Consider the following 26,073-nt stretch of genomic DNA (forward strand, 5'->3'; position numbering starts at 1 on the left):
TTTGTTGAGATGACAATTTTGTTTTCAAGATCCTTAATTCCATCATGTTTAAGGATACTTGTATGCCACGTCATGTGAGAATTTATTAGCTTGTTATGCTGAAGGAGGGCCCATTTGAGTGATAGTTCCTATAGGGAGAACGTCTCGTGGAAAGACATGCCACTCTGGTTGAAGGAATTTATCCTTGTAATGACAAAGAATATACTATGCACAACATCATCATCTAACAACCTTTAATGAAGCGGCCTCCCCACCCTTGATATCGGGCCCAAAGATGTAGCCCACACTGGGTGAACTCCATTTCAATGTGTTTGTATCCTTTGATTTGTTGATAGTCATTATGTTTCATCTTCTCTACAACATGCACATGTGGATTTTCATATTCTTTCATATGCAATTCTGCTAACATCATAGAAGTAAAAGATCTTGGTTAATTCTAGTAGTTAAAGAGATCCACATCAATACTGGGTCAAAAAGAACCATAATTCAATGACACTTAGATTAGTAGATGTCGAATGTCTAGTAATTAATATTGTTAGTTGTGAGGCCATCTTGCTTTGCAAGTTTGCTTGATCAGTGGTCGGAACCTACCATCATTTACTATGATAATCAAAGCTGTATCAAGTTATCTATGAATTCAATGTTTCATGACAAGTCCAAGCATATAAAGATAAACTATCACTTCACATAAAATAGGTATTGGAAATATGTTTTCATTGATGGAAAAGGAAAAACATGGCAACTGCAAATCATTGATGATAGTGTTGTCATTGTTGGCAAAGGAAAAAGATGGCAAAGATGTCAAAGGATAGCAAAGGATTACATAAGTGTTCAAGATCAGCCACAAGAAGGATGAAGATCAGCATGGATGAAGAAGGTATAGAGACTTTGAGGTAAATTCTTGGAGAGTAGATTATCTCCACTATCAGTGGAACCGACGTAGATGGATAGAGCTATGAAAGAGATTTCCAGTGGTATGTGGAACTTTGAAAATGGCCTCCTGGGTCATGAGTTAGAGCCAGTGAAATATTAGAACCCAAAAAGCCAAAGTGGCAGAGCTAAAGGTGGTTGGATGCCCTTTGGCCGCATAGTTTAGTTTGGCAGAGTTACCAAACCCGGCGGCAAGAAAGGTGGAGCCGCTATCTAGAGGATTGGGTGTATGTGGTTAACAATGAAGCAATGGAGTGCATTGTTAATGGCCCAAGGCAGAGCCCACATGAAAGTTAAGCTCGACAAAGGTAGCCTGATGGGTGTACCCCGGAGAAACCTTAAGGAGCACTTAAGGAAACAACCGGGATGACGTTAACCAGGCAGATGTGGCCTGACAGCAGCAATGGAATGCATTTTAATTAGCCCTTGGAGGAGCCCACTATATAGCTAATCTCGATAGAGGCAAGAAGAGTTAAAAGGTGGGCATGTCCAGCATTGGATCATGTGCCACGTGGATGCATCAGTGATAGTGCGCAGGGGTCAGCGCATCTATGTGTTAATGTGCAAGGGGGTCGCACAATTATTGTTTTCCCCAAACCGCTGATCAAAGATCAACGACAAAGGTTAATTGCGTACCCCCCCTCTAAAACCACAAACAACTTGAGGGGGTTGCGCAAACCATGGGAAGTTTTCTAAAGCACCAGGAAACATGGCGAAAGGAAGAGAAGCAGGTTGGGACTCTTGGAAATTTATAAAGGAAAACAACGGAAAAAAAAGGTTGTGGGAACCTTTTTTCTCTCCTCACTAACATAAAACATGTGGCACAATTTGATTGGCTCACAGAGATGATGTAGATGCAAAGGTGGATGATGACATCAACAGTGTCGTGGCTCAATAAGAGGTGGAAACGTGTCATGCAAATTTGAGGTATTCAAGTACCTGAATGGTCCATTTTTGGGTGACATGTGTCACCACTCAGAAGGCAACACGTGGCATGGGTGGTGTCAGCATGACATCATCCCGCAGGCTCGACCCTAGAAGGTTTTGGGCAATGCACAGAGAAATGAGCGCGCTGACTAGGCATCGGGCTAACATGGTCGATGTCAGTGAAAAGGGAGCCCAAGCATGCAATGATTGGGCGCAGAGGTGTCAAGAGGACCCCACGGGACAACTCATCCCATAAGGAAGACCCTGACAATTTATAAAGGGGCACATGAAAAATGCGTCGGGAGGAGAGCATTGGGACATGTTGGCACTAGCAGGAGGCAGTGACAACCAATGAGAAGCGCGCCATGACGACCCTACGAGAAAAATCATCTCATTAATAAGATCCCAGAGAATTTTAAAGGTATAGTTAAGGAGAGACTAGGATACAGGTGTTGGGTCGACGGTGGTGGTACGATAGAGCAACAACCAATGGAAAGAGCGTAGGCGAACCCCACATAACAACTTAGCCTGCAAGTAATGTGAAGGCGCAGAAGGAGAAACAACCAAGATAATAGAGCTGGGAGACATAAGTATTTCCGACAAATGGCGTTTTGTCATGTAACAGAGAGCGCTCCCATTTCACAGTGTTGTGGCAATTTTGTGTGTTAATCGACCTTGGGCCTTTGGACTATAGTAAATATAAGGGGTCGTGTGCACGGTGAAAAAGGCTTAGTGCCTTAAGCTTGAATGAGTTGGCAGATGTAAAAGGACCAAGGGCTAGCAAAGTGTTATGTATTGCAACACTTTTGAATAAAGTGGTGTGGCAGTGTTTTTGTTTGGCATGATGAGTTGACAGCTTAAGAATGACAGATTTACAATCTTGATTTTGGTGAATAAAATAAAATGTTTGGGCCATGATCAAAGGTCATGGATGAAAGGGTCAACAGCGATATTTGGTAGCATGAATGAGTTAGAAACATTATTGGTAGAACAGACAATTAAGGCGGCTTATTTGGTAGTAAGCCAAATCTGAAGGCTCGCTAAAATTAGTAGCTCTGTTAAAACCTGTAAGAGGCCAAAATAACATAAATTAGAAGTTTAACTAAGAGTTTGAGTTTAGAATAGTAGAGCAAAGTTTGATGACTTGGAGAGCAAGTCCTAGAAGACATATTTTGAGTAGGGAAAAGGCAAAATTAATGGCTTCATGCAAGCATTCGAGAGCAAGAAAATTAAAGCTTCAAATTCCATAATAGCAAATTTGAGTAGTTAAGATCAGTGTTTCAAGAAGATACATATGAGCATTGAATGATAACTTGAAGAAAAGATTCAGAAGAATCAGTTGAATAGGAAAAAGGAAAAGAGAAAGATGACCAAAGATCAATTCCAAAATATTAGTCCAGAATTCTTCAAAAGCATAATTTGAGCAACTAAAAAGGTTTTTGTTGGTGCAACAAGATGCATAGTGTTTGTATGCATCAAGGGTGAATCAATGATCAGATTTGGTATCTGAAAGGTGTTTTAGAAATGCAAAGAGTGCGTTGGTGATTGGTGGAAGGTTTGATGCTATTGGAATAGTTTAGTGTGTTTAGTAATGAGAAATCACTGAAGGTGATTTTGCTGGTGATTTTATCAGTAACAAAGATTGTTGAAAGTGTTTGTAAAGTGGTTTGGGTGAACAGATGCAGTGAGAAAATTTGTTTTTTTTTTGGGTAAGAGGTCTATTAGTTTTAGTCTGAAAATGGATGAAAGATGAATCAAGAGGGTCAGCAAGTGGTAGCTTGCAGATCATAGGTTGTAGCTCCTTCTAGTAGGTGTTGGTAAATGTGTAGGGCAAAGAGTCCATTTCAGCAGAGATAAACGAGAAGGGGCAACAATCCATTTCAACAGAGGTTGATAAACGAGTAGGGAAAAGAGTCCCTTTCTGCAAAGGTCGATAAACGAGTGGGGGCAGCAGTCTCTTTCAGTGAACACTGATAAACGAGCAAGGATAGAAGTTCCTTTAAATGACAACTGATAAACCTACAAGTAGTAGCTTGTAATAAAAAGAAGATTGGTGTCTTATGTATATGTTGTTCATGTGCTTGATGATGATTATGTCATGTTTTATATGATTGAGTTGTGTTGCTAATCCATGAAAAATTGCTAAATTGATTGAAACGTATAATTTGTGGAAATTGTATAATTTGGCCACACCACTAATTCACCCCCCATCTCAGTAGTGTCCTGGTTTCCATTGTTTATAACAATAGGGTATAAAAGGAACCAATGAAACTCTATTATATTCCCACATATCACAAGGTAGTTTATATTATGACCAAACCCTTAGTAAAAGAGAAGTATGAAGCATTTAGATACAGACTTGTATTGGTGCAAAATATGTTCCTCATTAAGAGGGAGGGTTAAAAAATATAGCTTGGATGGGATCTTTCGCATAGGTTCATTGTGAATACGTGACAAACAATTTGGTTTATTTTATATTTTTGAAAAGTAATTATATTTTCAAAAAGTAACTCAATTCCATAATTAACTTTACTAAAAAAGTGAAAAGTTTTATATTTAGTTGTTAAGTCTATCTCATGCATGCATAATTTAGACTAGGAGTAAACTCAAAAATAAATTAAAGTTTTCAAAACACTTGAGTTGTTGAGCAAGTTGAGCAACCGAGAGAAAGAGAGAAAGTAGGGATTTAGGAAACGGTGAATTTGAGCAATAAGTAGTTCCATACATATTGTTGTACAATTCGCTACATTCATACAAACATATCCATATAGTTGTATGAATAGTCTATATAGTTACACAATAGGTTGTACTTCCTCAACAATTGTACTCAACCCAGGGTATTTTGTAACTATGTAGTTTTTCTATTTTCACAACTTGTGGAGGTTTTCTTTGTACGTGTTTTAGAGGAATGAAAAGTTGATTTTGAACAAGAAATTACTTTTGTATGTGCGAAACTGATTTTATACGTCTACTATTTAATATCCAACTATTGTGTGACTAATATTATGGTCTAAATTTAATTTATGCATTAATTAAATTCAACAAGTTACTTGTTTGATTAAGATCATATGGACACTAGTGATTTAGACTTCGAATTTTTACAAACACTAGGTGAAGATTATAACATCACAAATTTTGATATTATTACCCTTAGATGTACCAAAATCTTTGATGTGGACATAATTTCAATGATATAGCAAATGATAATTATACTCACTCCCTTTTGTTGAACACATTGCAATTATTTTTTCTTTCACAATGATGAGGATGATTTATATACAAAAAAAAAATTGCAGTTGCAGAAAAGAACCTTGTAATACAAAAAAATATTAGAGTTAATTGTTCTCGAACATTCAAAATGAAACTCTGCGTATCTATTTTCCTATAGACTCTCTTCCTTATTCTAGCCTCTAGAAACTTGGTAGGTGTATTACCTTGCATATTGATTGAGAAGAGAATAACATGGCCAAAAAAGCAAAAACTAAAAAGAAAGTTACCAGCCTTCATGCTCATGACAAGGTTCAACTTCAATGGTTTCCTTTCTTACAATTCCAAATCATTCACACACTTGTTTTTCTCAGATTTAGTAATAGGGTTAACCTCATTTATGCTTTCCACTAGTTCTAGGTTCTAAGAGTGCAGCATGACTCTATTGTCCTCTAGGCCAAAGAAAGGCCATAAATAGAGGGGTCATTAAATGGTCCAAAATAATTTGTTGGGGGAGACTGGGGGGAGTGGGGTGCAGGGGAGGGTGGTAGGGTGAGGGGTTTAACTACTTTTAGAGGAAGGCCAAGGTGGGTCAATATTCTTCCAAACATCAAGTAAAATGTCCATAACTACCCATTAAGCTCCAAATGCTTCTTGCGATTAATCCCCATGAAAGCTTCCATCTCTTCTTCCAATCTCAAATTTCCGATTGTGTTTTGTTGTTTCAATTGCACAATTATCCTTAGAATAAATTTTCTTATGAATGTGCCTTTCAAATTCATGCTTCCAATTACTCCAATGGATAGTCCAATTCTACTACATTGTGCTTTTGATGCTTTCCTTTCACAATACTTCACCCTTTGTTTCACCTCACTAAGTTTGTCCATAAGGTAACCATTACTCCTGTAACGAAAATGCGACACTAATGCTACATAACTTGCTTACTTCTTGGAATAATTAACATGAAACAAACCATCCAACTCTATCCTCCACTCCCAAATAGAGTCATGGCCTAACACTAAAAATTCAACCCAAGTCTTAGCTCAAATGAAAATAACACATTCCTAGCACTCATGCTTGGGGTCTAAAGTAATGGAAAGAAAATCTAAAGAAAAGGCAAATAATCTTAGTCCAAATCCTAATTCCCAACCAAATACGTTCAGACTCACTCACACTTGAAGGAACCCCAACTTAAAGTAATGGATCACTCACACTTGAAGGAACCCAAACTTAAAGTAATGGCAAGTAATTTATCCCATGCCCAAGAAAATAGGGGGAAGATGGTGGTGTAATAACTCACCATCCAAAGGACTTTACACAGCTCCATTGAGAGGGACTCATCATTATGTCCATATGCATCATCAGGGAGATAAATGGTAATCCCTCAATAAGATCATTTGCACAAAACTATGAATTTTGAATCACTTTGGAAGGTTTTGGAGGTGTAAGGGTCCTATGATTATTGTCAAGTTCCCCCCACTACTCTTCAAATCCCTCTATTTTAAAATTAAAAGACCCATGTATAGTGGTAATGCTTTCACTTTATTATTGGTTGAGATCCCAATCCCCCTTGCAAGTATACTTTCTTTTGTTCCTTTGATGTTGACAATGACAACCCCCCACCTTGTAGCCCCCCCCGATCAAACCCTTTCACAAAAGGGAAGTACCTAAATAAGGTTGGTAACTATAATGGGTAACAAGGATGAGCATTATATATTATCTGAGCCAAGCCTTGCCAAGGAAAGAGAGACCTAACAAATCCTTGTCCCTTTCTAATGAAAGGTTACCCTGGCCAAGCCTTAATGAAGGACTTGGACCTCGAAAAAGGATAGAGTGCAAAGCCTTTCACAAGGAAGGCCAAGGTGGGCCACAATTCTTCCAACCATTAAGTAAAAAGCCCATACCTACCCATTGAGCTCCAAATGCTTCTTGTGATGAATGCCCATGAATGTTTTTGCCTCTTTCTTTCAGTCTTGAATTTCCAAATGTGTTTTGTTGTGTCAATTGCTCAAGCGTCCCTAGTATAAATTTTCTTATGGATGTGCCTTTCAAATTCATCCTTTTAGTTACTCCAATGGATGATCTAATTCATTATGCTACATTGCACTTTTGATATTTCCCTTTCACAACACTTCACTATTTGTTTCACCTCACTAAGTTCGCACATAAAGTAACCATTACTCTTGCAATGGAAATGTGTGATTAATGCCACAAAACTTGCCTATTGATTGGAAGAATTAATATGCAATGAACCATCCAACTCTATCCTCCACTCCCAAATATAGTCATGGCCTAGTAGTAACACTGCAAGCCAAGTCTTAACTCAAACACAATTAGTACATGCCTAGTACTCATGGTTGGGGTCTAAAGTGATGGAAAGAAAATATAAAGCAATGACAAATAATCTTAGGCCAAACCAAATGCATCCACTCGCTCACACTTGGAGTCACAACCTAAAGTAATAGCAAGCAATTCATCCCATGCCCAAGTTGCAAGCCAAATAAACCCACACACATCCCTTAAAATTAAGATTGCACCATTCTTCATAACCCACACCAAACAATTGAGGAAGGAAATGGGGGAAGATGGTAACATAATTACTCGCCATCCAAAGGACTTTGCACAACATGACATGTTTCATTGAGAGGGGCTCATCATTATGTTCATATGCATCATTGGGGAGATAAGGTGGTAATCCCCCAATAAGATCATTTGCACAAAACTATGAATTTTGAAGTTCCTGGAAGGTTTTGGGGGTATAAGGGTCCTATTATTATTGTCACGTTCCCCAGCACCACTGTTCTTCAAATCCTTTTATCTTTTAAAGCTAAAAGACATTTGTATAGTGATAATGCTTTCACTTTATTATTGGTTGAGATCTCAATCCCCCATGCAAGTATATTTTCTTTTTTTCCTTTGATGTTCACAATGACAACCTCCCCACCCTGTAGCCCCCATGATCAAGCCCCTTCACAAAAGGGAAGTAACTAGATAATGTTAGTAACTATAATAGGTAACAAGGATGAGCATTATATATTATCTAAGCCAAGCCTTGCTAAAAGGAACAAAGCCCTGAAAAAGCCTTAGCCCTTTCTAACGAAGGATAACTCGATCTAAGCCTCAGTTGAGGACTTGAACCTTGACAAAGGATAGAGTGCAAATCCTTTCACAAGCCTTAGCAAAGCTTTTCACAAAGTCAACACCCCTAATAGATAGGTAGGTATGAAACCACCAAACCCAGTATGAGGGCCATTCCTCGCTTTTTTCAAAAGTCGTGCTAGGTTGTAGTTGTTGCCTTCTCTCTTCCCACCTATCTCAGTTGTAGTTGTCACCTTCTCTCTTCCCCGCCTATCTCAATTATGGGAAATGGAAACTCTTTTGCTATGCAACCAATATATAGTTTGTTCGACCTCATAGAGACTAAACAAGTGCTTTCACCAACTAGCAATCTAGCCCATAGAGACACTACATTATTAGATGAAGTCAAAAGCTAGAGCAAGTCCCTCTACTAAGATTATAATTACTCCCACTTGCCCCCTTAGAGGCTTGTATGCTTTTGGTAACTAGAGAGATAATAAACCTAAGAATGATCGTTTATTGAAATTCTCAATGGGCATTTTGGTTTCAATCATTTTGAAGCCACTTCCAACCAATTAAAAGATAGGTCTACACTGACTAAGACACCATTGGACATTTGAGTCTTTCTCCTACCGATGAACTACTTGAGTTGGTGCAAACACCAAGCCTCCTGCACGTCTCGTAAGTGTAGCTTATTTGTATTTATGGGTTAATGGTTCCAAGAGTCATCTGAAAATGCATTCCCATTGGTTATCTCAATTGTTTGGTGAGGGGTTTAGGGGAATAAAGAGTGATCAGTTAAATGTGTTTTTAGAAAACCTTAATTTTTTTAAATTTAGTCTTTTATTTAAGTATTATTTTTTTATATTTGAAGATTTTTACAATCAAAACTTAAATTTAAAAAATAATAATAAATAAATAATCTTTACACAAACTTTTTTGTAAATACATAATAGTGTTGTAATGTTTAAAAATAAAAAATCTCACTGGGGCAATGGAAAGTTGTGAGAAGGTAGGAAATTTATCCTTCATATGGGAAGCAAACATTGTATGCTACACCACACCCTATTGATACCAACATCTTAAAGTTTAGTAATTAGACAACCGAGAAAAATACATATTTGAAACTCTCATAGTTCATTTGAATTCTTTCCTCCAGCAAATTGTGTGGATTATAAGACCAATCTTCAACCATGACCTTGTTCTATTCCCTAGCAATCTTATACTGTTTTGTTGACATGTATGTACGAAATTAAAAAAATGATGTTTAATGACAGTTTAGATAATTTCACAGCATGTAGAATAAATTATTGCAATCAAGTTTCGTATTCTGATGAAACCATTCTTCTCAGAACGCATTGCGAGATTATTAACTCAAAAAGCTTGATTGCAATTAATTGAGTTCGAGCATCGTGAGCGAAGCCTTTCAGAAGTGTTGGCAGACCAGCAAATTTTGAGATGCCAGGGCTTTCCTTAATACATTCTATTTCCAAAAGGACAAAAATGGCCATTATGTAAATATGGTTGGTTATGTTTTAACGGATGCTTCCATTGTTTATGTGTTTCCTACTATTTTTGGGGTCGAAAGAATATGGTATGACGTATAGAAGAGTTCCATTTTCCTATTTAAAACTATCTTCAGGATTCACTTGAATCTAGTAACCCTACTAAAAACAAAAAGGCTTGCTTCGTTTCTCTGCCATGCTTAAACATGTGGAATGACTTTCTATTTCTTTGCACAGAGAAGCAACGTGCCCTATAGAACAGGGTGTGGGAGATCTCTGTGCGTATGTTTTGATGTCTCTATGTTTAACCCTAAAACAGGCCGTTTTTTTTTTCAAATTACTGCAATGTGAAAATAAAAGCCGACATTATTGTTCTTACTTTAAACAATTATAAATTAACTAACCTAAATCCATGTTAAGCTTGGATCCATTATCCAAGTCAGATAAAAAAATATGCCGTGCAAACCTCACTATTTATTAAATAGAATTTGAGGGTGCAAAAACTTGAGTTTTTGCATGTTCAGTTTTTTATCCCTTTCAGTGCTTAATATATCTATAACTATGATGGATCTCTGCTAGTTTTACAACAGTTAATTTGAAACCTTCTAAACTTACAGCTTAAAATGCTGTCAAGGACCTTGCTAATGGATTACACAATAATAATATTTGCCAGCCTTCAGAAGCACAGATTATCAGTATTCACGAGGAACGTGTAGAGAGGTTGTGTCACTAGATTTAACAACTTGAAGCAAAATTTATATTTGTTTCTCAAGCTTTTACAAAAGCCGTCCCAGTGCCCTGAATTCTCAAGTCAAGTGATACAATGCTTTCGATGTTTCCTGCATTAAAGCCAAGCAGAAAAATGGAGCATACATACTATACAAGTGGAATCCTCTGTGAAGCCAAAGAAGCTCAGTTTTGCATTCATACCATTGATATACATGGAGTTCTCTGCTGTGCTTGCACCAAATCTGGAGAGGAATTACAGTTGAAGAAAAGGAACCCTTAGAGTTGTTTGGCAGAACATGATACAAGGAATCCACATCTATTTTATACTGGCTGCATCTTCTCTTTGTGCCATTGGAAATTCAACATTCACAAGGAAATAGCATATTCCTGATTCCCTTATGTAGTGCACATCACCATTCATTAACTTGAGAAGTTTCCGGCACATGCTTAGTCCAACCCCCTCTTGTGTGGCCCACTGTGATCTATCAAACAGATCTTGGACAAGTTCTGCTGGAAGGCCCAGTCCCGGATGTGTTATCCTACATATACTCGGGAAAAAGGGGAAAAATTATTATCAAATCACACATGAGATTCATCAGTAGGCACTAGCACATAGAAAATTACAACTGCACAGGGCAATTTCAATCAGAAGTAGAAACCTTAACATCTGCTTAGCACCAACAATTATAACAACTTTCTTTTTCTATAAAAGGCATCTTATATTTCAATAATAAACAAAAAGGGAGTACCTAATACAATTAACCTCACCAGGCCAAAGTTCAAGCATGTCAGATGCCCCTCCCCACATATCATCTTAATCATGACCACACCAAAATTTCTCCTACTTGGAATAAGTTCAACCTTAGTCATATATCACTATACCATATTATGTGTTGCTTACACTATTCATCCAGACTAACTCTGGAAGATCTTGTTTCTATCAAAGCATAAATCACTGGAAATTTCTTTTTCTTTTCTAAAGTTTTGGATCCAAAGTCCTTGACAATTTGGGCATGCTATGCGGATGCACAAACCATTGTCTCCTTAAAAATAGGTTTTTGTGCACAAACCATTTTGTCCTTAAAAATAGGTTTTTGTGCAGTTACATGAGTTCTGCTTGCCCCTTGAATGTCAGGACTTGATTGTAATCTATATTACAAGAGAACATCTCCACCGCTGTTGTCCCTATTACAGAATCTTCCATAAATGTGGATATAGGACCTTGTTTCAAATGACCCAGGAACTTTTCTGTGTTCTTTGAAAATTTCAGGCAAATGATTGAAAAAATTGTTAGGTATTTTCAGACAGTAGTAGCAATATTTCTCTGAATAGTCAAATATAGCCCACTCTTTTCTTTGCAAGAACCTTAACCCTAAGATCCTAAAATAAAATCTCAAATAAGCAAATTTAAGAAAGAAAAAGCATATAGCAACAGAATTTTCCCACACCCTCCCGTTTCCCTCAACTTCCCTTCCAGCAAATCCTCCCTGTTCTTAAGTTTGTTTTCCACTCACTGATAGTTTTACCTTTGATAATATGTTTACTTCAATCTAAAATCAATCTATGGTCTTTGGTTTCATGCATGAAATTTCATGGATTAACCTTTAACTGTCTTAAAATATTTTTAGTTTCAGATTCCAACATATAGATTAGGAAGCTCTAGTTTATAAATTATGACATTTCCTTACTACAACAATTTTAAAAACTGACATTTATGAATTTGTCCCAACTCCGTTGCCTTGGATGGCATAAGTTGCAATACACTTGGCTAAACATGAAGATTTGGTGGAAGGAGATCCTATGCACATCCATTAACTATAAAGGTTATCAGGAGTCTAACTCCTGCGAGTGCAAGGGTATGCTACTTCAAACCTAGTGTTAAACTATGAATGTACACTGTAAAGTAAGGTAGGACTCCCAGTACAAACTCTCATGTTAGGTACATAACTGGGTAAGGGAAATCACCTTGCATTCACATTGGCTTCGTACAAGATTGGGACTCTGCTTGCAGTGCATGTGCTGGATTTCCTCTGTTATCTCCACTTTGCTTAACATCTTCTATTAGTTCCTTTACCTTCAGATTAAAAAATAAATTAAAAAACCCTAGTTTTTCCATTTTCTTCTTCCCAACATTATGAAAACAGTTGTTTCAGAAAGCAATCCTATTTCTTTTCATTGGAAGCATAGGTTGTTATAATTAGGCTAGTTGGAAAAGTTCCAAAGCTAAATTCTAAATATGATGAGCACATATGCAGGTCTAAGAATTACAAGGGAGATCTATGAATAGTAGTAAATTAGTAATGCTTACGAATGCAAAACTGTGCCATCCACAACACGATAATGCACGGTAGTAGTGCACAGTCATCTCAAACTTGTCGTAATAGACTAGAAAATGCATAGCTAAAGCATTGTGTTTCCTTATGAATGCCTGACTGATTGTTGGGGCTGGATTGGTTGGATTCATATAAATATCTGTTTGTAGCAACACTAGTTCTCATGTGTCTTGCCAGGTGGCACTTAAAGAAAGTTTTTCTTGCATGTTGAATTTTTCTTAGTGTTAAGCAAATCATCCAAATTTGTATCCCGGGTTGAGTCCTCCACTGCCATTGGGGCCTATATTATGTGTGGACATCATGATTCCATGGTGATGGGCATCATGATTACTGGTTGACAAAATGTCACACAAAGACCATTAAAACAAAACAATATCATTACAGAAACATACAGATTGTTAGAGCACAGAAGTTGATGTAAAAGAAAAAATAAGCCATCAATAAAGTTCACACTGCACAGTGGTAATGTTATATTAAGAATCATAAAATTAAGTTTTGGTGAGAATGAAAAGAAATTGCCTGTGGTAAAGATGTGTCCCTTTTCTAGCAGCAGCACCACCCTTCATTCAGTCATGACATAAGGTCAGTACCCCATGTGTGTGTAAAAGCAGAGCTCACTATAAGGAAATCTGGTTAAAACATCAGCAGCATGGCTAAGAGGGCCTCTAGCAGTGCAAGAGTACCAAATAACCCCAAGTCATCTTCATTTCCATCATCTCAACCTTATGTGTGTTATCTCAAAAATCATTGTGCATAGTGAAAAGTATCAGCATCAAGGAGGGTGCCTTGGATGAAGAGTACAATGCTGCCGTATGGGATATAGTTTGCTCATGTTTTAGTCATTTCATTACTAATTTATTAAAGGGAAACACCACCAATTTTTCCAACACAAACTTGTAAAAGTCAAGTTTTCTTTTTTTTTTCTTTTTCTGATTTTTGAATAAAATGCTTCCTTTGACCATTAAGATAAATAACGTACATATAGGGAATTTTATACAAGGAAAAGGCCAATCACCACAAGCTAGTGGTCCTTAACATGGAAAAGGACAATCACCACAAGTTAGTGGTCCTTAACATGGAAAAGGACAATCACTTTCTTGAAAACAAAATTATCCCATTACAATGTATAGAATTTCATTATAGGCTTAATATCAAAGTACAACAGAAAAAGACATTAAAAACATAATTCTGGGCCAACTAAAGTTACCAGACTAAATGTTATATAAAAATTAGTTAGTTAAATAGTTATTAGGCAAAGGGCATGATCAAAGATATAAAGCCAGGGGCCTCCCTCAAATTGTAATCATCTTCTATCTTTTAATAATAATAAATATTGATTTCTCTGAGTATTTGAATGCATTTGTGCCATTTGGTATCAGAGCATCGATCCTCAGTGTTGTTGTGGACCATTGCCACAGTTACCTTCAGCTGTTGTTGCCCTATAGTCTTCGCCTGCTTCATCCCACGTAATCCATTCTCCTGCATTTGAGCCGCAATGCCCCATCATTTTGTTGTTCTGTCATCCCCGTCGCTCCTCCTCATCTCATCCAACAGCCACCGGTTTCTTTCGCTCATTGCGTCTGCGATCACCAGTGTCGACCCTTGCCTCCACATCCACCCTGTCGGTCTACCTGCCGCCTTGTCCGCAATACTGCACAGTGAATTCGTGGCCCTGATCTGTAGCGCATTTCGCCGCCTTCTATCCAGACGAACGGTCACCTCCATTGGCATTGACCATGTGTCTTCATTCAATCCGTATGTTGTTTCAAATAGTACGCCATTTTATTATAGAGTGAATATATTTAAACTTTAATTAATTTATTATTATATAGTTTATAACTATATAATTTATTTAAATTAATGATATAGTTACAAAAAAAACTATATGTTATATAATTAAATTAATTAATTTAATTTAATTATTTAAAAAAAATTATTATTATTATTAAAAAAATATAATTAATTAATTAATTTAATTTAGTAATTTAAATAATAAAAAAAAAAAAGTTCAAATTAAACGCTGGCAGACAAATATACACCCCCACAAACCTGTTCAATGTCGTCAATGACAATGACCAATTTCAGCAAAAATATGATTGATCTAGAGAATAGGATTAGTAGCCACTCCGATGATTTCAACCAAAATTTAGTCGATCTCGAGAGTAAGGTTATCGTATATTTCAACGAAATCAAGAAGCTACAGGATACGACCAATCGAATAGAACAACACCTCGGGCAAAACTATATCAAATCCGAAATAAATCATAATCAAACAATGACGTCATTGAACACTTTGTGTGAAAGGATGAAGGTTACACCTGAACAACTACTCCAAGATGATGGAGTTAATCAACAACACAATTCATCAGATTCAACAAATTCAGCAGATTCTCATGAAAAAGCAGAGTCTCCAAAAAAATAGTCCACACACCACCAAGGAAATAGTAACTCTGGAATACATTCACGAATCAATACCCTCTTTTCGCTCCACCGTTAGTGGCGTATCAACGAAGAGCAAAAATCGAGCTACCCAAATTCGATGGTAATGAAAAATGCAACATTGCGTGGCTCAATAAAGAAGAAGAATATTTCGAGATTTACAATATCGACAATGATGACGAAAAGATTAGACACGCTTCAATGAAAATGGAAGGCGAAGCATATAATTGGTATATGTGGTGAAAGAAGACAACAATCGTCATCAGTTGGAGAAAATTTAAGGATGCATTCTTTAAAAGATTCCAAGGTGTGAAGGAAGACAAGTTCTTTTCAACACTCATCAGATTGTGACAAAAACGAAATGCGGATGAGTACACTCAAGAATGGGAGACCTTCGCAACACAAGTACCTCGTTTATCAGAATCCCGTCTAATTCAATTATACTTCTCCGGCTTTAAAACTCATCTACAAGTAGAACTTGAGCTTCATGACATTACGTCAATAGAAGTAGAAGGACAAAAAGCAAAAGTTGTTGAAAAGAAATTTGAACAGATATTGTGGTAAAAACCAGAAAAAGTATATTCGAGACAAAGAATGCCCCAGTCTGTGAATACGGATAATACAAGATATGTACCACCACATCTTCGTGAAGGCAAAAAATCTAACGTGGAAGTGCAAAGGATAAAAGAAGGCAAATGTAAACGTTGTGGCAAGAAGTGGGACCCTAAACATAGGTGTGCTAAAGGAAAAGAATCAAAGAACCTATATAATTGTGAAGCAACTAATGATTCAAACAGTGATGAATCAGACATAGAAGGAGTAGAAGATACCCTAGAATTCCCTCTAGAATTAGATGACGGAAGTATTCTGCAAGTGTCACTATCAGCTATGACAAGTATATCACAACCCCAGACTCTAAAATTAAAAGGACATATAAAGAAGAACAACATAGTGGTTCTCATCGACTCTGGTAGCACCCACAATTTTTTAGATGCAACCGTGGCAAAGAGACTCAACATTTTCTCATTTCCCTTACCCAACATGAAGGTGATGGTAGCCGACGGTAAGAAGATTGAAAAGGTAGGGAAATGCCATAAGGTCAAATTGCAGATTCAAGACTTTAATTTAGAATCCCCATTCTTCACTGTACCATTAGGAGTAGATGTGGTCTTAGGTATCCAATGGCTACGAACCCTAGGCACTTACTCTGCCAACCATCAAGAGCAGTTCATAAGCTTTAACTGGGAAGGGCAGAGGTACAAGTTATACGGACTCCAAGCACCAGAGAATCAAATCGTGTCGTCATCCCAGATGATGAAGATGATTCAGAAAGGAGCACCAGCTTATGTAGTACAATGTCACCAGTTAGAAATGTTATCTGCAAACATGATCAGCGAAGAGTCACCAAAAGTACAAGAGCTAATTCAGAAGCATGAAAAGGTATTCCAAGACCTGCCCATGAAAATGCCTCCTAACAGGGAAATCGAGCATACAATAGAAGTCAAAGCAGGATCAGACCCCGTGAACATCAAGCCGTATCGATATCCACATCACCAAAAGACTGAAATTGAGAGATTAATCCAAGACCTTTTAAAATGTGGGATCATCTCGAAAAGTAAGAGTCTGTATGCTGCTCCAGTGGTATTGGTAAGGAAGAAGGACGGATCATTCAAGCTATGCATTGATTATAGAGGATTAAACAAAATAACGATTAAAAACAAATTCCCAATTCCCTTTATCGATGAAATGTTGGATGAACTACATGGCGCAAAATACTTATCAAAATTGGACTTAAGGTTAGGCTATTACCAAATCAGAATCAAGTTGGAAGACATACCAAAAACGACATTCCGAACACACGAAGGTCACTATGAATTTAAAGTAATGCCCTTTGGGTTAACCAATGCACCAACAACATTCCAAGCCACTATGAACGAGTTATTCCGTCCATATCTTAGGAAGTTTGTATTAGTATTCTTTGATGATATTTTAATTTACAGTAAAACTTGGAAGGAGCACCTACAACATCTGGATAAAGTTCTTACACTACTGAAAGAGCATCAGTTCTACGCCAAGAAATCCAAATGCACCTTTGGGAAGGAAGAAGTAGAATATCTCGGACACATAATATCCCATGAAGGAGTAAAAGTGGACCCTAATAAAATCAAAGCTATAAAGGAATGGACCAAACCAGTTAATATATCCAAGCTAAGAGGGTTCTTAGGATTGACTGGATATTACCGAAGATTTATTAAAAACTATGCACATATAACTGCACCTCTAACAAACCTTTTAAAGAAGAATTCATTTCAATGGAATGAGGAAGCAAGAAGGTGTTTTGAAGAACTAAAGGAAGTTATGTCTAATGCCCTGGTATTGGCAACTCGAGATTTCTCTAAACAATTTATCATCGAGTGTGATGCTTCCAAATTCGATATAGGCGCAATGTTAATGCAAGAAGGGCATCTAAGAGCTTTTGAAAGCAGGAAGCTCAATAAAAGAGAACGTCTTAAGTCCACATACAACAAGGAAATGCTCGTTATTACGCACGCACTGGCTAAGTGGAGACAATATCTTTTGGGAAGTAAATTCTCCATTCGAACAGAACATAACAGTCTCCAGCACCTCCTTCAAGAAAAAACACTTTCCAAAGAACAACAAAAATGGATTGAAAAAATTGTCGCCTTTGACATTGAGATATTACATAAAAAGGGAAAAGACAATGTAGTAGCAGATGCCCTATCTATGAAGGACAAAGAACTAGCATTACTTGCAGTCTCGGTTGTTGTTCCCGAATGGCTTAATGAGATTCGAAGTGAGTATGCCAAGGATCTAGAAATAACTGCAATAATCAACAATAACCTTCCAGACAACTCAAAATTTGAATGGAAGAATGATATTCTATGGTACAAAGGAAGAATCTATCTAAATTCAAACTCCAAGGTTAAATCCAAGATACTCAAGGAGTCACATGATTTACTGTCAGCCGGACATGTGGGATTCTTTAAAACTTACTACAATGCACGTCAATCATTCTTTGGAAGGGAATGAGTCGCGATATTCAGAAATATGTAGCAGAATGTGATACATGTCAAAGAAATGAAAGTGAAAATATTTTGACACCTGGATTACTTCATCCCTTAAACATTCCGAATCAGAAATGGAAAGAAATATCAATGGACTTTATTGAGGGATTACCTATATCTGAGGGCAAGGATAAGATTTTCGTAGTAGTCGAAAGACTCACCAAATATGCTCACTTTATTGCAATGAAGAAATTAGACTCAGCTAAACAAATCGTTGAGATATTCTGCAAAAATATTTATAAATTACACGGTTTTCCATAAGTCCTTGTAAGTGATAGAGATGTCAAATTTAAGGATAATTTTTCGAAAGAATTGTTCAACCATATAGGAACCTACCTAAATATGAGTTCCTCTTACCACCCTCAAACATATGGACAAACGGAGGTTGTCAATAAATGTTTGGAAGCCTACCTATGCTGTAACGTTACAGAAAAACAAAATAAGTGGGCTTAATGGTTGCATCTCGTTGAATGATGGTATAACTCTACTTATCATACGTCAGCGAAAATGACTCCATTCCAAGCTTTGTATGGGTATGAACCTCCAAAATGGAAGGATCTAGCTACCGTCCAGACAAATCTACCAGCTGTTAAAAACCAACTAGAAGAAACCCAAAAAATCGTCCAAACCCTAAAAGAAAATTTAAATAATGCAAGAAACCATATGAAGCAACAAGCTGACCGAAACAGAACCGAAAGAGAATTTGAAGTTGGAGAATGGGTATTTGTCAAGCTCTAGCCATACAAATAGTTGTCCTTGAAACAAAAAGGAAAAAATAAATTGGCACCGAAATTCTATGGACCATACCAGATCAACAAAAAGATCATCCAAGTCGCATATAGTTTAAGCCTTCCGGATAAAAGTCATGTTGACAATGTCTTCCATGTATCCTGCATTAAAAGGGCACTAGGCGACCATCAATCAGCACAAACAACGCTTCCATCCTTAGATGATGAAGGAAGGGTCATTTTAGAACCAGAAGGTATCATATCCACTAGAGAAAAGAAGCTTCGATCTTGTGTAATCAAAGAATACTTGATCAAGTGGAAGGACTTACCAGAAGAAGAAGCTTCTTGGCAGACTGAAGCATTTCGTCAACAACATCCGTCGTTACGTATGATTTGAGGACAAAGCATTTTCTGGGAGAAAGGCAATGTTATATAAAAATTAGTTAGTTAAATAGTTATTAGGCAAAGGCGGTATAAAGCCAGGGGCCTCCCTCAAATTGTAATCATCTTCTATCTTTTAATAATAATAAATATGATTTCTCTAAGTATTTGAATGTGTTTGCGCCACTCAAGTCAACATAAGACTTGTTATTGCAAATTGTGAAAATTTCATTACTGAAATTCTATTGCAGCCACTGGAATTAATTCTTCTAACTGTAAATTAATTTAGCAGTTTATTGCTATAACAACAATGAATTAATCACATTGCAATCTTCACAAATAAAAACACTACAGAAGATAAACTAGAAACTGATAAAATATTGGCGCGCACACAAAAAAAATATAACACCGTCGTTTTTTTGGACAAAAGTCCCTAGAAAAACCCAACTTGGGAAAAACAGTGCAGCAGCTGAGGGTTTTTATTATTAAGCAATAGTCAAAAAAATTTTGAGTACAACAAATGTCGTCAAACTAGCGAATCTATCCAAGAGAAATAATGGCAAAAATTTACTAAGGGATTTTACATTTTATCGTCACTCCGAGCAATCTCGACACTATCTCACCACTAAACATCTAGTTGCCCAAGTGGTCTATGCAGGCTCTACGTCACCCTAGTGTTGCCTGCAACACGCACTGCTAATCTAGTCGTCCTGCCTGCTGCTAACTAGGAAAATGCTTCTCTGGTCGGCTGGAAAAATCTTCCCGACGTCTGGAACTGAAGACGTCCTCCCCTCTAGCTGAATTGAACTACTCACCTGAGGCTCTAGGCTGCCTCTACGTAGTCTCCTGGAGAAAATTTTCAGCCCCTCTTATAACTCTCTGTAACTGGAAAAAAATCCTGCAGACCCATTGTCTCTGCCCCTCTTTGTCTTTGCGTCCCCTCTCTGGCTTGAACTTTTCCAGCATGTTGTCGCACAAAGTGTCTAGGCGCCGCGACAACACTCAGAGTAAGGGTTGTCACTCTAATCCTTACTTACTACGTTTAGACTCTCTCCTAGACAAGTCAACGGGGGTAGTCCATAAGGTGAATGAATGAGAATAGCCTAAGGAACACAGGCTCTAGGAGACTTAAAAATGGACAATTTGATGAATGTAAATGAGTCCTAGTTAACTGAGATGAATAGATTAAACACTAATACAACCAAGACACAACCACAAGATAGAAATGATTATAGACCAGTGTCTTTATATTCAATTAACCATAGATTAAATAAACAACAAGTTATCCAAAGTAATGAACGATTAAATGCGAATGCTCAAAGCTTTATCATGCAAGAGTTTCTAGCAATTAAATCCCATGAAGAATTATGAAATTTAAATACAAAGCAATGATTCCAGATTTAAAATGATTTTCACTAATAACCTAGATTTAGAATAAATTGTTTTTCGACTATAGCCAATGATTTTAAAACATTAATCGCTCTTGACAATAGAGCAATCACTACTACGGAATTTAAAATCTTACACTTGACACAAAAGACACCAAGGAATTTTCATTAATAGCCTAGATTTAGAATTAATTATCTTTCTCCTATAGCCAATGATTTTAAAACATTAATCGCTCTTAACAATAGAGAAATCACTACTACAGAATTTAAAATCTTACACTTGACACACAAGACACCAAGGAACTTTAGATTAATAGTTTAATTATCTCTTAGGCAAACTTAATGTGTTAAGCTTATGAAGCAAATTTAAAAAAATTTAATGTGACGAAAAAAATAAAAATCAAAAGGACTTTAATAAATTAAAATTTTTAATGGGCCATAGGCCACATAAAATTAAAAATTTTCAAACATGAAAGCTTAAGTTCTGCTTTTGATTTATTTCACTAGTAATCAAGGTCACCAAAATTTAAAATTTTTACATTTTTAATGTTTAAAAAAAAAAAAAAATAAGAAAAAAGAAAAAAAAAGGAAGCAAAGGAAATCAAAATCAAAATAATAAAAAAAATCGTAAGTAAAAAAACAAAAAATGTGAAATCAAAACAAAACAAACAAAAAAAATCAAAAGACAAAATAAATCTAACTCAAATCCTAAACTAAACAAACAAATCAAATAAGAAATAAAAAAGGGAATGAGTTAACCATACAAAAAAAATAAAAATCAAATCAAATGAAATAAAAAAGAACTAACTAAACTAAAAAAAAAAATTTAAATAAGACCTAACCTAACCTAACGCATACACCATACAAATGAAATGAAAAAGGAAAAAGTCTAATGTTGAGTGCTTTGCGTGCAGGTTGAGGTTTGGACGGCAGCGGATGGAAGAAGGGCTCGAACAGATGGCAAGAGGGACTTACACAAGCCAGGAAGAAGAAAAGTCTACACGGGCAAGGGAGAGGAGGCAACGGATGGTCATGGGTCTGCTTGCAGGTTGAAGTTTGGACGACGGCGGATGGGTGAGGAGCTCGATGAGACTCGTTGAAGGTAGGGAAATGGAGTTGCGAGAAGTGACAATGGCAATGGGAGGAGAGACGACAACATAGAGGAGGGCAACTGCAGGATTTGGTGCGAGTAATGAAGACCGTGGCAGAAGAGGAGAACGCAGGTGAAGCCAACAAGGAGCTGCAAGTTGACAGTAGGGAAAGGAGTTGCAGTTTTAATGGAGTTTCGAAGGCAGCGTGACGAGGAATGAAGGTCGAGGGTTACGGATAGAGAAGGCAGTGAGGGATAGAACGTTGGAAGCAATGCATAAGTGGAAGAAAACACAATAGCAAGGAGGACGAGGAATATAGCAGATGCAACAAAGAAATTTGAAATTTTCCAGAAACAGACAACATGAAAACAAAAAAAAAAAAAAAAAAAAAAAAAAAGAATCAAAATTTTCCGGAGGCTCAATACGGCAGCAGACATGAGAAAAATGGTAGCCAAAAACCTAAGAAAATTTTCCAGAAAATCTTATTTTAAGATGACATGCTTCTGCTTCAGATTTATCCGTTAAACCCTTATGAAAATTTCCAGACTTAAAACTTTTTAAACCCTTGGACTGCATTTTTTTTTGAATAATTTCCTTGCAAGATTATTTTGATAAATGCCCAAAGATCCAGATCTTGCCCTCCAGGGCCTAAATCTGGACTCTACACAAATTTCCTCCTCAGATCTGTAGTTGCATGACAAGAAGAAAACACCCAAACAATATATACAATGATAAAAACTAAAACCCAAAAAGGCCCACGTTAGAAAAATAATTACAAAATTTACACACTGCAGGATCTAATCAGCCAGATCTATCATCATACCACACAAAAAATTTAAATTTTTTGAATTTTAAAGGAGGTGCTAACTCGAAACCCTTCGCGCATCACCAACAAAAAATCTAACGATAAGCCCAGAGCTAATTTAGTTGGGCTCTTCAAAAAACACAGATTAGGAGTTGGCTGGTCCAACTGAAAACTTCCCCTAATGCCTGAGGATCTAAAATCAAGATTTCCCTGCAAAAATCAATCCAGTCATCAAAATAGAGTGAGAAAATAATAATAAAATTTAGATAAATAGAAATACCTGCTATTACGTTCAAAATTTAAATTATTATTCAAACCCCAGCGACTGAGCAAGATACCTGTACTCAAATCACTCTTTAGAAGCTATCATCAATGGCTTTAGAAAACATTATGCATGAAAACAACACATCTTACAGTATTCCCATGAAGAGTAACACCAACAAAACTTAACCCCAAAGTCGTTCTTTATTATCCAGAAAAGGATTACACAAGAGCTTCTTACTAAGCACACGACTCAAAGGCGGCCGGATGGATCCACTGACAAATGACTTCCTATTTAAAGATAAATCCTCCAACGACTAGTTCGAGTGATCCTCGTCAAAGCAACCTTGACTATTGATGAAGATTAAAATTTCTTTTAATCTCATCTGTCGAAATATTTAATTCTTGAGGAAATTCAAATTTTTCAATTAAATGCATTTTAATTAACTCAAAAATTTAATTTTTGAGTTAATTTCCCCAAAAATTTGACTTTGACTTAACCCCAGGGATCAAAGGTTTAAAATTTATCAAAATAATTAATTTACCTTAGTCTCAGGACCTTTTAAAATTTAATTTTTAAGGACTGACGAATTTTGCCTTTGGAGAATTTAAATTTACCTAGGACCTAGAATTAATTAAATTTCTGGCTTGACCAAAACAGGAAGAATCACGGGCGGACGAGCAAGTGGATTCGGGCAGACGAGCAAATGGAGAGTTTCAAAGGGGAGGATAGGGTTTGCAGGTTTTTTGCAAGTCCTAGCACTGTGACGGAGCCTCCCTCGATGGAAACCTACCTGTGATCGTTATTGCTCTTTCACGTGACCCTCATGTTCTCCTTTCCCGGTGACGTTTTTCTCTACCTGCACTTGGGCTCGGGACGCAGTCGGCACATGGTGTCAGACCAATGGTATCCCTTAATTATATCCTTTCTTCCCGGGGTTTTTATCCATTGTTTTCACAGACAAAGGTTGGGGAACAACCTTGAGTTTACCTAGGGTTTCCGTTTGGTTTTTTCGCGGCAATTAGGGTGGGTTTTTTACGGACACGGCAAAAAGGGTTGGGTTTGATTGTTGTCTCCAAGAGCATTATGCTATTCGGAGCGATTGGGAGCCAGAAACAGAACAAAAAGTCTATTATTCTCAAGATCGATCTCTCCAAAGCCTTTGATCGGGCTAGCTAGTCTTATCTGCAACTCATCCTCACTCATATCGGCTTCCTTCATTAACTGGATCATGTGTTGTTTCTCTTATGCTTCCTACAGTATTCTCATCAATGGGGCTGCATCTAGTTTTTTCACGCTGAACGTGGCCTGACACAGGGATGCCCTCTATCCCCCTTGATTTTTTTGTTAATCATGGAAGGCCTAAGCAGATTGATAAAAAATGCTCGCTCTATTGGAGCATTGGGGGGAGTCATGATATCAAACATGACATCACTCTCACACCTATTGTTTGTAGATGATATTCTTATTTTTTTAAATGGCTCTTTCCGTGATTCCTCTTGTTTCAAGAACATACTATCATTGTTTTGTAAAGCTACAGGTATGGAGCCTAATTATGACAAATCCACCATCATTTATGTGTCTTGCCTTCAAAACGAGGAAAGGTATGCGCTACAGCATTTTGCTTTTGTGAGACAAGAGCTGGACTTTGACCTTAAATATCTTGGGTTCAGGCTGAAGCCAAATGGATATCGCATCGCCAATTGGTCTTAGCTCATTGCAAAAATTGAAAGCCGCATAAACATCTGGCAACAACGATGGCTCTCCAGAGATGGCAGGCTTACTTTGATAAAATCGGTGCTGGAGGCCATTCCAGTTTATTGGATGTCTCTAGCCTAGATTTCCAAAGGTATTCTCAACAGGATACAATAGATTTGTTGTAGATTCCTATGGTGAGGTCAAAATGTGGGGCAGAATTTTGCTTGGGTCCGCTGGGACAGGATTGGAAAGCCAAAAAAATGGGGTGGTTGGGGAATAAAGGACCTCCATAACTTTGCCAAGTCTCTAGCGGCCAAGATGGGCTGGCAAATTATCAAATCTGAGAGCCTATGGAAAGAGGTGGTATATTTTAAGTATATCCATCCCCTTTCAATAATTGATTGGATTTGCAGACCCTGCCAGTCGTTACCTGGTGCTTCCATCATCTGGAAGGCCATTACCCAATCCTTAAGTATAATCAAGGATAGCTTAGCGTGGAGTATTGGGAATGGCGAACAGGTTAGAATAGGCACTGATGCCTGGTCTAGTAGTGGCAATGCTCACATTCTTTCGAGGGCTTTGAGACAATTTCTTTCAGGCACCAGTATCACCCAAATTGCTCAAATTGTTGTGGCAGGGCATCCTCCTTGGGCTCCACAGCATTGGATGGACTATAGAAACCTGGGTATCCTGGATAGATGGAGTAGAGTTTGGCACCGATTCATTGGTGCACTGGAGGATGCCAACATCAGACTATCAGGGCAAGAGGACGAGCTCATTTGGGCCCCTGCTCCTCATGGAAGGTACTCCCCAAAAGCTGGTTATGCGACAATGATGAATGCACAGGATATGGGAATTATTTGTTGGTGGTGGCGCCCCCTTTGGAAACTAAAAGCCCCCCATAAAATGAGGTTGTTCATGTGGTGTATTCTCTCGAACAAGGTTCCAACAAAATTAAACCTTATGAAGCAGGCTTTCAAAGATCCCTCCAGATGTTGCCTTTGCCATTTCAACCCCGAGGACACGAACCATTTATTTCTTCACTGTACCATTACTGCTCCAGTTTGGTCCTCCATTACCAACTCCCTCAACATGAAGAAAAAATGGGAGGGTCAAAACGTCGAGGAAGCATGGCTGCGTTGGTGGTCTGAGGCTCCCTCCCAAAAAGCAAGGAATCTCCCTCTAATTGTTTGTTGGGGCATTTGGCTAAATAGGAACTGCCATATCTTTCAAAATGCTCAAATGAATTGGTCTATCACATGTAACAATGTTGCTTGCATATACAACCTAATTCCAGATGATACTGACTGCCAGCATTCCCGGGTCATCACGCCCAAAAGCATTGATAAAATCTCTCCTCGGGCTTATTTTGATGGCTTGGCACATGCTACGAGTTGTTTGGGGGGGGCGGGGGCAATTCTCCACATAAACAAGCACATTTCTTTCAGAATCAAAGTGGGTCTAGGGAGGGGCACAAATAATTATG

The 26,073-nt window shown here is 37.5% G+C and overlaps 1 protein-coding gene across 3 annotated transcripts in view; it reads right to left on the bottom strand.

The window, feature by feature from the left end:
• Positions 1 to 10,101: 10,101 nt before the first annotated feature.
• Positions 10,102 to 26,073, bottom strand: part of LOC149249904 (phytochrome) — a 313,914-nt gene continuing 297,942 nt past the window's right edge. Inside the window, exons 4-5 of one of the 3 annotated variants that reach the window (XR_016266799.1) lie at positions 10,578 to 10,915; positions 10,102 to 10,486 (exon numbers count right to left, since the gene is read on the bottom strand). Coding sequence is in view for 1 of the 3 variants with exons in the window: in XM_089458823.1 (XP_089314949.1) it covers positions 10,693 to 10,915 (223 nt within the window). In the remaining 2 variants the exon portion in view is untranslated. Of the gene's footprint in view, positions 10,916 to 12,341; positions 12,451 to 26,073 lie in introns of all 3 variants that reach the window. The other 2 variants (XR_016266800.1, XM_089458823.1) reach the window with 2 other exon arrangements.

This window comes from Pinus tabuliformis, chromosome 7 (assembly GCF_031772625.1).
Source record: "Pinus tabuliformis cultivar Carrire ecotype Pingquan chromosome 7, CPIR1, whole genome shotgun sequence".
Classification (NCBI taxonomy): domain Eukaryota; kingdom Viridiplantae; phylum Streptophyta; class Pinopsida; order Pinales; family Pinaceae; genus Pinus; species Pinus tabuliformis.